We start from the raw sequence: 14459 nt of genomic DNA, 5'->3' as shown, positions 1-14459 counted from the left end.
TGCTTTGGTAATCTGACTCAGATGATCCTCCTCTTCCACAACTCCTCCACTCCCTTCCCCTCCACCATTTCCAGCAAGAAGACATCGTCATCCACAGCAGCAGTCAACATAAGTGTCAACTTCCCCTCTCTTTTTCATTTTTCTATTTTTTGTTGTTAGAATTTATTAAATACAAAAGTAGGCTGTATTTTTTCACAATTTTTCATTGTTTATATCTTAAACATTATGACTTCAATAATAAAGCATCATAATAGTAAAAATTGGACAATAAAGATGAGGGTTGAGCAGCACTCCCCTGAAACTCCACTTATTACATTATTTCTCATGAGGAAATTCGTTTTAATTTACACGTTTTTCATTTGCATGACTATCTATAAGAACACAACTATGGCGTGAATCAGGAGGTTGCTGTACTCCCATCAAGCTGCAGATGAAAGCCTTGTAGGTGGATGGGAGTTCAGGTGTGCCAAGGAAAGACTTTGTATGACGTAGGATGCCCAGTCAGCGGCTGACGTTGAAGGCCAACTTTGAAATGTAGTTTGCCCAAGAATGATCATGGCTGATGGTGAAAACCCAGGAGTTTGAATGAATGAACCTCATGAAGATAATTGTTAAGAAAGTAGCTCTTTGAGGGTTCGCCAGATGGTCCTTATGGAGAGAGATAGCGAGTGTGTGAGTTGTCAGGCGAGAAAAGCATTTTTTCACATATTTTTCACGCTTTTCACGCGTCGGATTTTTACCTCCGCCACCGAAGGTGAAGGAGGTTATGTTTTCACCCCTTTCTGTCTGTTTGTCTGTGTACAGGATATCTCAAAAAGTTGTGGACGGATCCAGATTAAATTTTGTGAACAGGGTCGTTGTGTGACAAGGACGAAGTGATTAGATTTTGGTGAAATACAGATCTGGATCAGACTACTAGAATTTTTTTTAAGTGATTCTTCACCATTGAGAGATCGGGCCAAAAACGATATATTGTTACGAAACTGGAAGCCATCGCACACAACAACCAGAGTCCCTGTAGATCAGTTATCTCGGTAAGTATGTGTTCATAGTTAGAATCCCTCCCTTTTTTTTTTATTTTTGTATACCTTGGTCGAGGCTCGTATAAGAGCGAACACACAACTCACAGCAAGGAGGCATGAGACAAGAGGGGCGGGAGTGGAAGGGACAAAACATTGGGGAACAGACACAGGTGAACTGTGGAAGGGAGAGGGATGGGGATGGGACGGGGAACATGGCGAGGAGAAGATGGACATTACAGGGACTTTGAGGAAGGAAAGCAGAAGAATTGAAGGAAGTGGGCTTGGGTGGATTATCGGGGGTAGAAAAGATCGAGGATTTGGATGGGGGAAGATAAGAGGTGGTGGTGAACAGCTGTTTTGAAAGCCTGGAGGGAAGAATGGGAAAGAATAGAGTGAGGAAGTTTATTCCCAAGGCGGGAAAAAGAGGAATGAAAGAGTGAAGATGAGCAGTGATTCGTGATTTTGGTAGTTTTACCAGAAGGGGTTGTTGGTGGACCTTGAGCGCCCTGTGGAAATGTGGTTGGGACAAATCGCAGAGAGAGCAGGGGGGGCAAGGCTGGAGAGGAGTCGGTAGAAGACAGAAAGACCACCGACTAACCTGCGGTGATTGAGTGAGAGGCCCAATGACTCAGCTTCATTGCGGGAGATGCCAATGATCTTAAATGCCCTGGTTTCGACAGCGTGAAGTCGAGAAAGGTGGGAGGCAGGAGCACCAGCCCAGAGGGGAGAGCAGTACTCCATCAGGCTACGGACAAAAGCTTTGTAAGTGGTCAGGAGCTCAAGAGGGCCGAGGAAGGACTTTGCACGACGGAGGATTCCCAGTCGGCGACTGGCTTTTGAGGCAAAGTTGGAAATGTGACTTTCCCAGGAAAGGTCATGGCAGATAGTGAGACCCAGAAGCTTGAAAGAAAAGACTTCTTCCAGAGGATTGTTGAGAAAGTGGATGGGGGGTTTTGTAAACGGTCCTTTCGAAGAGACATAGTGAGAGTGTGAGATTTGTCTGGATTGAAAGACATGTTCCACGTGTTGGACCAGTTTGTGATTTTATCCAGATCTGCAGTGAGCGAAGAAGCTGCTGCTTGCCGGTCTGAGGGATGACAGATGGTACGGCAGAGGGTGGAGTCATCGGCAAAGAGAAATAGAGGATTTTCCAGAGAGTCCGAGAGATCATTGATGAAAACCAGAAAAAGAACAGGGCCCAGAACGCTACCTTGAGGAACTCCAGCCTGCACAGGAAGAGGGGATGAAAGAACTCCATTTAGGGCCACACGTTGACTGCGACAGGAGAGGAAGTCTGCGAGCCATGAGTGGAGATGGCCTTGAATACCATGGGAAGAGTGTTTGGTGAGTAGGGCAGGGTGCCAGACTGTGTCAAAAGCACGTGATATGTCCAGGGATACGGCTCGGATTTCCTGTCTGGCATTGAGGACCTCCATCCATTGATGGGAGAGCAGTAGCAGCATATCCAGGGTAGAGTGACCTGGTCTGAAACCAAATTGATGATTGGAAATCAAGCCATTGGAGAAGAGGAAGGATTTCATGTCTGAAGCGATGATGGATTCCATAACCTTGCTGATGATTGGGAGAAGGCTGATTGGTCTGTAGTTACAGGGATCTGTTTTTGCACCTTTTTATGCAGGGCAGTGATGTTAGCAGATTTCCAAGCAGATGGCAGATGACCTTGGGAAAATGAGAGGGTGAATAGAACAGAGAGAGGGTGAGCAAGAGCAGAAGAGCAGGCTTTGAGGACACGTGGGCTGATGCCGTCTGGACCGGTTGCAGAATCTGACTCGAGGTTTGAAAGCAAGCTCTCCACCTTGTCAGGAGAAAAGGATACAGAGTCCAGGGACAGTTTGGTGCGACTGGGTAAAGTGGGTAGAGATAGTGATGGGTTTGGGACACAAGATTTAGCTGCAAACACCGAGTTTAGACATTCAGCTTTATCACGTGTGGAATCAGCAGTGCGGCCATTTGAGGTAAGGGAGGGGATGGAGGGGGAACATACACCAGAAACAGATTTGATTAAACGCCACCAGGATTTTGAGGAGGGAGAGAGGTTTGAGAGTTCAGACTTGAGATGAGAAAGATGTTGTTTTCTGGCTCTCCTGAGGGTAGATACACACTTGTTCCGAGCTTTGTGGAAAGAACTGAGATTGCCCTCAGTTGGGTTTGCTTTCCATGAGGCAAAGGCAAGTTGTTTCAGGACAACTGCCTCACCACAAGCTTCAGTAAACCAAGGGCGGGAGGAAGGGTAAGACAACTGAACACGAGAGGGGATAAATCTGTGCATGAGGGAGAGCAAGTTTCTTTGAAAGTTTCTTCCCTTGTGTCCAACGGGAATTTCGTGTGTGCGCTGCGAGTTATTATTTTGTTAGAATCGAAACATCAACCACAACAACATACATCTTCGCTTCTTCCACCATCGTACTCCCTCATGTGCATGCATGACGAACGCAACCGTGGGCGGGGCCCACTGCCTCTTTAGCCAATCGGTAAGGAGCGGGCGTCTCACCTGCCCTGTCCCTCACTCAACCTGGTCGCCATTACGCACGTGGTCTTAGGTGAGGAGGTAGGCGGAGCTACAAACGCCTCAGATCGGGACTCCACCCAGAAGGGTGGGAGTTGCCCCGCCTACCGTGGGCCTGTCCAATGAGGGACGGCCAGCGAGCCGCGCGATGCAACCGTCCAATCAGGAGGGGAGTGGCCAGGAAAGAAATCCCTTCCACCTCACGAATGGAAAGCATAACGGTCGGGGCGATGATTCTGGCTGGGTCTGCCTCACCTGGTGTCGTCTGATCCGTCTGGAAGCTTTTCTGGCCTTGATCGCCTGTCGCCTCGTCCGCCTTCTTGCTGGCTGGCGTCCGTCGCTCTATCTCTCGTCCCAGGTGCTGCGTTGAGGCGGTGGGTTCGAGTCCCGCCAAGCCAGTTTGACCAGACCGCACGAGGTGGACAGGTGCAAATGCAGACTCTTGCCCTCAGCTCGCCTTCCCTCCCGAGCTGAAGGGCCAAAATAAAGGCCGCGGCCACCATTTCTATTGAGAGTGTGCGTGTGTGTCTGTGGGCCCGGTCTATAAGTAGAAATTGTTTAAGTGCCTTGTACATTACTTACATTCCTTCTTGATAGTCAGTCGGTTTAAGTCTGCTCTGTCTCCCTCCCGATTATTATAAATAAACCCCTGTTAAATGTACCAGCTCGTTGCCTGTCGTTTCTCCAATTGACCCAGTATGGTTCGGGCTTGAGAAATAGTGAGGCCGATTGGGCCGTAAGTTGTTCATTTGGTCCAGCGCGGCTTTGGTAATCTCCGCTCGATTACGCCGGATCTGAGTCGGTGATAGCGACTCGGTTCGGACAAAGTCGGCCGAGGGTGTGGCTTCCCGGTAGCTAGACGGCGTCGGTACTTAGGTAAATTGGAATTAGACAAGTGGACCCTACCTCACGCCGTCAAAATATTGGCGACCACGGTCCTTTAAGCAACCCGTCGACTCCAGAGTTATCCGGGGTGACGACCTTTCAATTCCGGTGTTCGGTTGGAGATGGCCCGACTGCTCCATCTAGAGGTCGCCCTCGCCACCGAACCCGGCACCACACAATATCTCAAAGAGTTGTGGACCAATTTGGATGAAAGTTGGTGGACAGGTTGGGTGTGTGACAGGGAAGAATTGATTCGATTTTGATGAAGATTCGGATCCAGATACTAGAATTTTTAAAGTGATTCTTCACCATTGAGAGATCGGGCTGAAAATGATAGCTCAAAAAGTTGTGGACGGATTCGGATGAAACTTAATGGACAGGTTGGATGTACTGCAAGGACAAATTGATTCAATTTTGGTGAAGATCCAAATCCGGATCTGGAAACTAGAATTATTTCATTTTAAAAGTGATTCTTCACCATTGAGAGATTGGGCCAAAAACTATATAGTACTGCATAGCATGAAACTTCAAAAATGTATTGGGCCCAATGTGTTCTCGTGGATCAGGAATTACGTGGCGGAGGTATACACTCCACCGAGTGCCCTTCTAGTTCATGCTGTTTTACTTGTATTTGTCAAACACAATGTGGAGTTGTTTGGCTTCCTTGCCAGGAGCAGATCTGCTCTTGTACATCTGGTCAGCAAACTTGCCAGACAGGTCCTTGAAGTAGGTTTTCTGCACTGATGTAGAAGGTGGAATGATTGTATCACTGTCATTGTCATCAAAGACAACTGCATCACAGCTTTCCATTGCAGTGATCTTGTCTGAAGGTGCGACCTCTTCTAGCTTGTGGATGGTGGAATGTAGAATCTGGTATCTGCAGGATCTTGCATGGTATGAACATGAAGTGCTGCTGAAGTCACGAATATTCGAAGTTCTGCATCGGATAGATATAGTGTAGCCCATGTGGTGCATTAACTCAACAAGTTTTCTGCTCCCAAATCATGTTAGGTTACTGCCAAGCCAAGATGCCTGGGAGATGTTATTGATGTAGTCAGTGTCACAATACCACAGGCAATGTTTAAGCAATGCTTGACGTGTGCTACTTCACACTCTAGTATATCTCCAGCTTCACAGTGCAATTTTGGCCTTGTGAACCAGACTAATGCCTTAAAAAGCAAAGGGCCAAGGAAACTCTAAATTGTGCTTCAACTGTCTTCTCATCAGCAGAATAGCATTCATCCTCAAGTTTTTCAGAGGTCTGGATTCTCCTCTGCAATATTCCCATTGCTTAATGGACAATGCTCTCTTCTGATATTTGTGGACTCTCATTTGACCACGCCTCCTTGATAAGATCAGTTTCACATGAAAAGACTTTAAGAACCTGTTTGAGTTTATTTGCAATGTATAGAGCATCACCCACAGAAATTGCACTGGAGCATACCAAATCTGAGCCACTAGGCTGGGGAATGGCCATTCCTTTATCAGCTCTACAATATTCGCACTGTCACTGAATACTGTAAATCGATCGACTTGAACAAAGTTCAAGGCTACTCGCCTGCGTTGGCCACGTGTTGTTCTGCGGTGCAGCAGGCAGTGGCTGGCTCGCTGAAAATGTGAAATTTTATTTTGCACGTTTCCCCTTTTTGTTCTTCCATTATATGACCCGTCACTTCTGCATATGCTTGGTGTTGGCTTAATGGTTTGGGTTGTGGGCTTTGGATCCTTGGGTCCTGAGTTCAAATCCCGCTCAGATGTTGAATTAATACCAGGTGGGGTTAACTCGACCTTTCATCCTTCCGAGGTCGGCAAAATGAGTGCCAGCATGCTGGTATACTGTGGCGGAGTGGAGACCCGTCCAAGATTGTGCCCAATAGCCAAGGAGACCGCTTAAGCAGCACCAACGCTCTGTACAGAGTATGGTCCCAATCTCTCCTCTCCTTAACCTGTTTCAATCCCCGAGTAATGCCCCCAGTCCCGACTCTCCAACTTTTGTCTTTTAATCGGACAATCCATCTTTCAACCCTTCTTTAGCTCCAGCTACCTATCCATTGCCAGTCCCTCACCGTTTAACTTCCAAAAAGCAACTCACAAACTCCTCAGTACTCACGATTTTGCCCTTTTTGCCAAACTCCTTAATTCCATCCCTCACCTGAATCCAGATGTTTGCTTTTCCAACTCAAACCCCTCTCGTCATCCTTCCACCTCCAAATCCCCACTTCACACCATCCCCTTCAAACCCCCCTGTTCATTCCACATCCGAACCATCTCGCCCCCCCTCCCACCAAAAATCAAACCACCACCACAAAGAATAATTACCCCATGAACTCAGTTTACAATGACCCGAATTAATTACCCCATTAACTCATTACCTGTAGGGTATATAATATACAACTAGCCGAAGCCCCGTCACAGACGGATTCCGTTCGTTCAACCACCCTCACCAGCTCACCCACACTCGAGGGACATGGACTGGACAGGGCGTGCTTGCCCCCGCCTACTCATCCCCCGCCCCTGCCCCATCCCCCCCACCTTCAATTTGCTTATCCCCGCCCAAAAATTTAATTACCCCAGCCCCGCCTCTTCACTCCCCGACCCCCGGCTCTTGATACCCCGCCCCACTTGCCCCCGGACCCTGCCCCCTGTCCACCCCCTCACACTCAACCCCGCCTAATTCACCCCAGCCCCCGCCCCATTTCCCCCCGTTTCCCGCTTTCAATTTGCTTACCCCCGCCCAAAAATTTGCTTACCTTGCCCCCCGCCTCTTCACTCCCTGCCCCGTCTCTTCATCCCCCGCCCCGCCTCTTCACTCCTCGCCCCCATCTCAACGAAAAGTGTTTATTCTGCTTCAGAGTTGAAGGTTGACTGTTGCCACTATGTGCGATGCACTCTTACAGGTACGAAGTCTCTTTCAGTCCAGGTCACAGTACCGAGAAAAACGTGACGTGACCGCGAGGAGGAGCACAAAATTGGTCCTTCAGTATTAATATATAGATAGAAGATACAATGTTTCTTGTTACATTTTTTGTGTCAAATTCACATTCTGAGGTAGTCAGCATGTGCAGAAGAGGGTTTTACATTGCAGACGCTATTTTCGAGGAGTGGAATGACACCTCTCAGCGGTAACGGTCTGTCGACGGCAGACGTAATGACGTCACCGAATGACCGATGATGTCATGACGTCCTGACGCCTCTCAGCGGTGACGTCACACATCGCCATGTAAACGATTGTAAAACGAAAAGTGTTTATTCTGCTTCATATATGAAAGTTGACTATTGCCACTATGTGCGATGCACTCTTACAGGTACGAAGTCTCTTTCAGTCCAGGTCACAGTACCGAGAAAAGCGTGACGCGACCGCTAGGAGGAGCACAAAATTGGCCCTTCAGTATTAATATATAGATGGATCCCTCAGCGTGTGCAAATTATCGTGGAATTAAATACATTTATTTATTTCCTTCAATCATTTCCAACAAAACTACCCAATACAACCCAATCATTGGATTGATATAACGAGCTGTTATACAATGAACAAATTAAAGAAAGGTGTTTACAATCTTTAATACCATACACAGACGACATGATTTTAAAAGCTCTGATGGACTCACTCCACGGGGAACAGTGAAACGTATGATGTCAAGACGCAACAGGAGGTACATACAGTACGTTTTAACTTTTAACCCTCAAAATCCGAGCACCCGTACAAGCAATCACGTTTTTCTTTGCCCCGTAGCTGGTTTTAAAGCAATTGCCAATTGGTTATTATTTATATGAATCGGGTGTGCTTTAGAAATCCTGTACCGAGTCGGTGATCTGCGATACCGGTACGATCGTACTGGTACAGCATTCCGTGATAGTCATACCGGTACAGTGATGGTGATGGATTCCAACCTGTGCCGATTTCCAACACTGATCTCACTTTAAAACAAAATCATTTTTAATACAAGTTGAAGTCAGCTAACTGTTCTCATCATGGGGGGGGGGGGAGGGGGCAAACAAAGCCTCGTGTGGGAATACTTAAAAAAAATTACCGTGTGTCAATGATGTATACGTCATATATGAATATGGAATGGACACTACATATTTTTGGAACTTGCCTTTTAAAAAAAATTCAATTTTTTTATTATTATTAAATAATATCGATATACCGGTATGATCCCACCAGTATATCGGTATCGAAAAAAAATATCGATATCGACGGAGACTACCATGTGGAGTACTTCACATGTGTCAAGTTTAAATTTTTACCTCCACCACCGAAGGTGAAGGAGGTAATGTTTTCGCCTCTGTCTGTCTGTCTATTTGTGTGCAGGATATCTCAAAAAGGTTGTGGACGGATTCAGACGAAATTTGGTAGACAGGTTGGGTGTGTAACCACGACGAATTGATTCGATTTTGGTGAATATCTGAATCCGGATCTGGATACAAGAATTATTTCATTTTTAAAGTGATTCTTCACCATTGATTGTGCCAAAAATGATATATAGCACGATATTTCAAAAATGTATCGGGCCCGATATGTTATAGCGGATCAGGCATTATGTGGCGGAGGGATGCGCTCTACCGAGTGTCCGAGCTTTCCATGAAGCAGTTTGAGATACAGAGGTCCAAAGCTTTTCCTTTTTTCAAAACATGGCTGCCACACCACATGACCTACAACATCACAATTATCATGAAATATTCTACATGAGTCGTCGCAGCTACGGTGAAAATTGTGTGTCAATCGGATAAGCGGTTGCAGAGAAAACAGAGAAAATCATCATGGACAGACGGACAACCCGAAAACATAATGCCACCGGTGACTTCGTCAGTGGAGGCCCCCAAAAAAATTACAACAGCCCCACAGACTTTATATTAACATTAATGGTGCAAAATTTCATTCTGAAAGTCCCAGCCGGCTCCGACATACAGCTCAGAAATTTCAGAAATTGAGAGTGCAGTCAAACAAACCCGACAACAACAAGAAATATACATTACCTTTGATTTTTCTACCATTTGGGTGGTATTCTTAGACTCAACAGTATACAAGAGCATGCCATAAGTTTCGACATTTGAGGTGGGCAGAGGAGGGATTGCGAAAGCGCACAGTGACGATGAGTACCCAGTATTTTCGATACAAACTACGAGGCAATCACGGTTGTTTTGATGCGTGTGAGAAATACATGCACAGCTGTCAAATACTGGCCATTCATGGTGCAATTAAAAACCAACCTGCAGTGAGAGCGCTTGGTGTTCCAGGGTACTGGGGATAAGCAGGGGAAGGGCAAGGAAATGCAGCAGGATACCCTGAAATGGCAGGGAGGGAAAGAAAAGGAAAACCTATGCAATTGTTTTAGTCCATGTATTCTTTTCCATTCAAACAAATATATTCATCAATGAAACTCTTTGTTCATTTCTACTGTTGACATCACCAACATGCACACAATTATTGAAGGCTCAGACGACCTCGACGCTAATCTATCCCTTTATAGCCCACAAAGAAGATATTGTTACGGTTGTGGAAATTCGCATAACACCATAAAGTGTCCTCAGGTGAGATATATCGGTAAGTTCATGTGTAGTTAGCCCACAACTGTTGTTTAGAGGGAATATGTGTGATTCATCCGGGCTGCGACGCTTTGAGTTAGCCATTTTTCTTTCTCCATTGTTATTTTGGACCATAAAGCCGCCAACAACTCAAACACCACCACCTTTGCCTCTTTACCTCCACAACTCCATCCTGCAAACATCGCTTCACCGCCATTCCCAAACGACGCCCGCCAACCACCAAACCACCACAGCAAACCCCCCACCACATTCGCCTTTCTCCTTCCACAACCATCGACCCCACACCACCAGTCAACACCAAACGTCCCGCTGTCCAGGGCCCGTTCGGTAAATGATGCCGAACGCGTCGAGCCGCGGGTACGAATGAGTTCCTCTCAGGGAGAAATTCGGATCAGGAAGGGTTCACGCCCCTTTTTCTCCGTCCATTGGGCGAGTGTTGGGCGGTATGGCCCCGCCTCCAAGCGCGATGAATGTGGATTCTTCCCGGGAGAGAATTCGGATCAAAAGAGGCTCACGCCCCTTTTTGCCACACCAATGGCTGAACAGAGGGTGGCGTGGCCCCACCTCAAATCGCGTTTTTATCCTAAAATCTGCATACAGGCTCCTCCTCCAGTCTATAAAGACGCGAGCACAAGGCGACACGGGCGGTTCGGGTCGAGTGATGACGGAGGTCGTCGAAGTTGGAGTTATAGTGTGGTGTCGTCTCGTCACTGGTCGCTGGGCTCGTCTCGTCGTGGAATCGACCCACCTTCGCTCTCACAAGCGACCAAGCAAGCCAGCCATTCCCCTCGCTCGACCCTGACCATCAACAATTCCCCCCCCCATCCGCGCTGAGATAGTGCCGGTGACCCCGTTTATTCCCCACCCTAACCGTGGTGCCGACCCAACCGTGCAGGAGCAGAGCACGCCGGAGAGGGCTCACCGACCAAGCCAGGGGCACGGAGTTGGGGCGCAGCTGTGCGGACATTGCGGCTTGCCCGCCATCGCGTCACGAGGACGCGGGTAAGACCTTGTCAGTCTCGTGGACCTGGCCGCTCCTCCAGGTTCCGCGCACATTTGGTCCACGGACCCTGTCGACCTCCCTGCCTATGGGGAGGTCTTTTCTTCGCTTTTGAATGAATGCTGTGGCGCCGTCCGACAAGTATAATTGTTTAAGTGTTGCAAATAATTATAGTCGGTAGTAGTGCTTTTTCTTTTGTTGCATTTTGTCTTGACTGTAATACGTGCATTACTGTATGGCTGTGAATACGTGCTTGTCTGTGTGTGTGTAATAAAGTGCTTGCTTGTTGAACTGTTTCCCGTTTCGTTGCGTCCTTTTTCTCCCCTTATTGAAAGCTCCATCTTGCATCACGTAAGGGATTGATAGTGGGTTTAAAACACCCGGTTAATAATCTGAACCGTCGAGGTCGACGATAACTCCGCTCGGTTATCCCTGCAGAACAGAACGAGCCGCTTAAGTGGTTAGTGTCCAGAGTCGACCTGCGGCGTGGTACAACTCCTCGGTACGCTACTCGCACGGGTACTTAGGTATATTGACATTCGGCGATTCACCGTATTTCGCGCGGGTAGAATGCGGACTGGGTTGTGGTGAGGTTAAACCCCCACCCGTGGCAAGCTCCTTCGCGGTAGTTCCAAGAGGGTCACGACTGAGTTGTCTGTTCCGGTGGGCGACGTGTCGCGATTTGAGTTACGTGGCCGATCGCATGCCGGCGGGCGCGAATTCGCAACACTGGTGTCCAGGAGTAGGATTCCAATGCATCCCGCCTCCAACAGCAATTCGTAACACTGGTGGTAGCAGGAGTGGGATATAAACTCTCCCGTCTCCAACTATATTCACGGGAATCGGACCAGGGGTGAGTGGAGCGACCCTCGATTCCCAACCAAATTCGAGCGCATTAAATTTAATCCCTTACGAGAAATAAGATGGAGTTTCAAGGCGAGCGGGTGCCGGGGGTAGATATGGATTTAGAAATGGTAGAATCCATGGCCCAGGACGAAAGCCCCGAGCAGGACATGTCCGTGCAGGATGAATTTCCCCAACCGAACCCAAAGCCCGAAATGGGCACGGCGGCGACCACGGCGTATGATACCACCCCTCCCCCTCTCCACCAAAACCCCCCGATCCTGACCGAATCGGCTTAGCCGAGTGTACCCGACATGGCCCAGCTATGCGCCATGCTGGCGGGAGTAAACGCCACCATGCAGCAAATGGGAAACGAAATGAAAACGAATGTGCAACAAATAAAAGAAGAATTGAAGAAATAAATAAAAAAACAACAAAGAGGGAAATACGCAAATACTGCGGGGTGAAATGCAGAGCATGGGCCGAAGCCTGCAGGCGGGCATGAAGGCAATGGCGTGCAGTGAAACGCAGACAACGGCGGGCATAATGGCGGCGCCACGTGTGGGAGCGAACGAGCTGGGGGGGGGGGGAGTGCAACGGCTGTCAGGCCCGCAATGGAGGCAGGTGAGGGCAAATTAATTCAGGGGACGTGTTGGGCGAGGGTAGTGACAGAGAAAGCAACAGTGACGGTGACACAGAGGGAAAAACTAAATGGGGTGACTGCGACGTGTGAGACGAGACACGACGTGACGACGAAGGAAATAGAATTAACAGAGACACGAAGGGAGATGCAGGAGATAAAAGAAATAATAGTGGAGACAAGGAAGGAAATGGGTGAAGAGGTGACCGAGTTGGCGGAGACACGGGACATAGAGGGTGAATTGGATGGGGTTAAGGACGAGCACACACACGGAGGTAGTGGAGGATAATGGGGGTGAGCTCGCGGAACGTGTTGGGATCCGGTGCAAGCAGCCGGATAGCCTCCTTCGGGAACGGAGGGAGACGTTATGCTCCCTTGATGAGGATCACGACCAGGCGGGTCCGGTCGTGCCGAGTGAGGTTGAGGGGGCGAGTGCTGTGGACGAGTGCATGGAGAGCTTGGGGGGTATGGAGGCCCCGGAAACCCTTGGGGTGGCACAAATCCCCAGTGTGGTTACGAGTGTGGTCCCGGTGTGTGTGGTGTGTGTGGTGTCGAGGTGTGTGTTTACAAGTGTGGCGAAATGTGTGCTGAAACGCACGCAAAGCGTGGGTGAAAGGCGTTGTGTGAAAGGGACCGCATGTGTGAGGAAAATGGTGTGCGAGCTTGCGAGTGAGCCGAGATGCGTGCTTCCCAGCACGCCGTGTGTGGATGAGGAACCGTGTGTGAACGTCACCGCGTGTGCGAGTGAACGGCCGAGTGCAAGGGGGACCATGTTTGTGAGAGCGGTATTCAAGAGAGATGACGGTGGGCATGAGTGAAACATGCAGCCGTGTCTCCCGGTGTGAATGTAATGGAGTGGTGTATGAGCGTCGTAACACGCATGTGTGCGTGGGTCAAAAGGCGACGGAGACTGCAACAAATGAGGGACAAAGGCAGAGTAGCGGCCGTAGCTGTTTCGGGAACCGCACTGTGTTTACACGGCGGCGAGCGCGAGGTTCGTGCCGTGCAGTGCATGAGGCCGCCACATGCACGCTTGCGGGAGTGAAGCCTGGTCAAAAAACACCCGCGGTGGATGTTGCCGATCCCGCGATGGACAAAAGTTAGGCTGGACAACGGATTTGGACCGGATGGGTTCTCCACGCGGGCGTGTGTGTGAAGCTCCGATGGGCAGAGCACATGTGTTCGTGTGGGGAACCCCTCGAAACGCGAGGCTTGTTTTTTTTATGCGCAGGGTGACGTCATGGCTGCACGTATGGTTGGAATCTGGCAGGAGGGTGGATCCCTGCCGGATGGTGCCGTCCACAAGGGACGAGGTGCGCAAAGCGCGAACGGCCGCCATGACGTCACGCCAAAGGTGCGCGGCTGTGAATTGCCGCGCTGGTGCGCAGGTTGCGAGTTGCCGTGCTGGTGTTGCGCAATTTAAAAAAAAATAAGATAAAAAGCAAGCCTCGCTAGAGGTGAACAGGATTCCCAAGCAAAGGGTGGAAGACCCCCCTGCCTGGGCACAGGATACACGAGTTAGGGGGAAGGGTTAGTGTCAGTTAGACCGGCTTCATGGGGCAGCATTGGGTCCTCATGGGGCCCGTGGAATGGATTAGGTAGAGGGATCAGTTCAGATTTTAGGATTTTGAGAACAGAGACAGACATTGAATGTGTCGAGGGGACGTAGTTTAGCTACGCAGTGTTAAAAGGAACGTGCTATAATGTAAGGGACGACGTGCTATAATGTAAGGGACGACGTGGGAGCACGAGGTAGTTAGGGGATACAGTGAGAAGGATGGCAGAGTTCAGCGGTGTGAGTTGAGAAGTGTGGAAGGAAAATGAAAACGATGAGTGAGTGAGGCCAGCGGGTCTGAGTGCATTGAGTGAATGGGTAATGCATCGTGCGATGAGTGATTGGGGGAGGAGTGATTCCCGCCAAAGGGACCCCGGGGTCAGTGTAGAGCGAGTTAGCTGGGTTAGCGAAATTGAAAAATGGAAGTCATTTTGTTGTTG

At 49.0% G+C, this 14459-nt stretch overlaps 1 protein-coding gene across 13 annotated transcripts in view; it reads right to left on the bottom strand.

Moving 5' to 3' along the window:
* Positions 1-14459, bottom strand: part of LOC147024242 (protein FAM168A-like) — a 76029-nt gene that overhangs the window by 45679 nt on the left and 15891 nt on the right. For 5 of the 13 annotated variants that reach the window (XM_085883967.1, XM_085883970.1, XM_085883968.1 and 2 more), the window contains exon 3: positions 9646-9753. The exons of 4 other annotated variants lie outside the window; for them this stretch is intronic. In XM_085883967.1, the coding sequence (XP_085740093.1) occupies positions 9646-9753 (108 nt within the window). The remainder of the gene's footprint in view (positions 1-9645; positions 9754-14459) is intronic. 4 more of the 13 variants (XM_085883972.1, XM_085883971.1, XM_085883973.1 and 1 more) reach the window with 1 other exon arrangement.

The sequence above is a fragment of the Eptatretus burgeri genome, chromosome 6, assembly GCF_056783735.1.
Source record: "Eptatretus burgeri isolate ZD-2024b chromosome 6, Ebu_testis_v1, whole genome shotgun sequence".
Taxonomy (NCBI): domain Eukaryota; kingdom Metazoa; phylum Chordata; class Myxini; order Myxiniformes; family Myxinidae; genus Eptatretus; species Eptatretus burgeri.
Note: the sequence above shows the minus strand (reverse complement) of the source record. Positions and strands in the feature narration are given on the sequence as shown.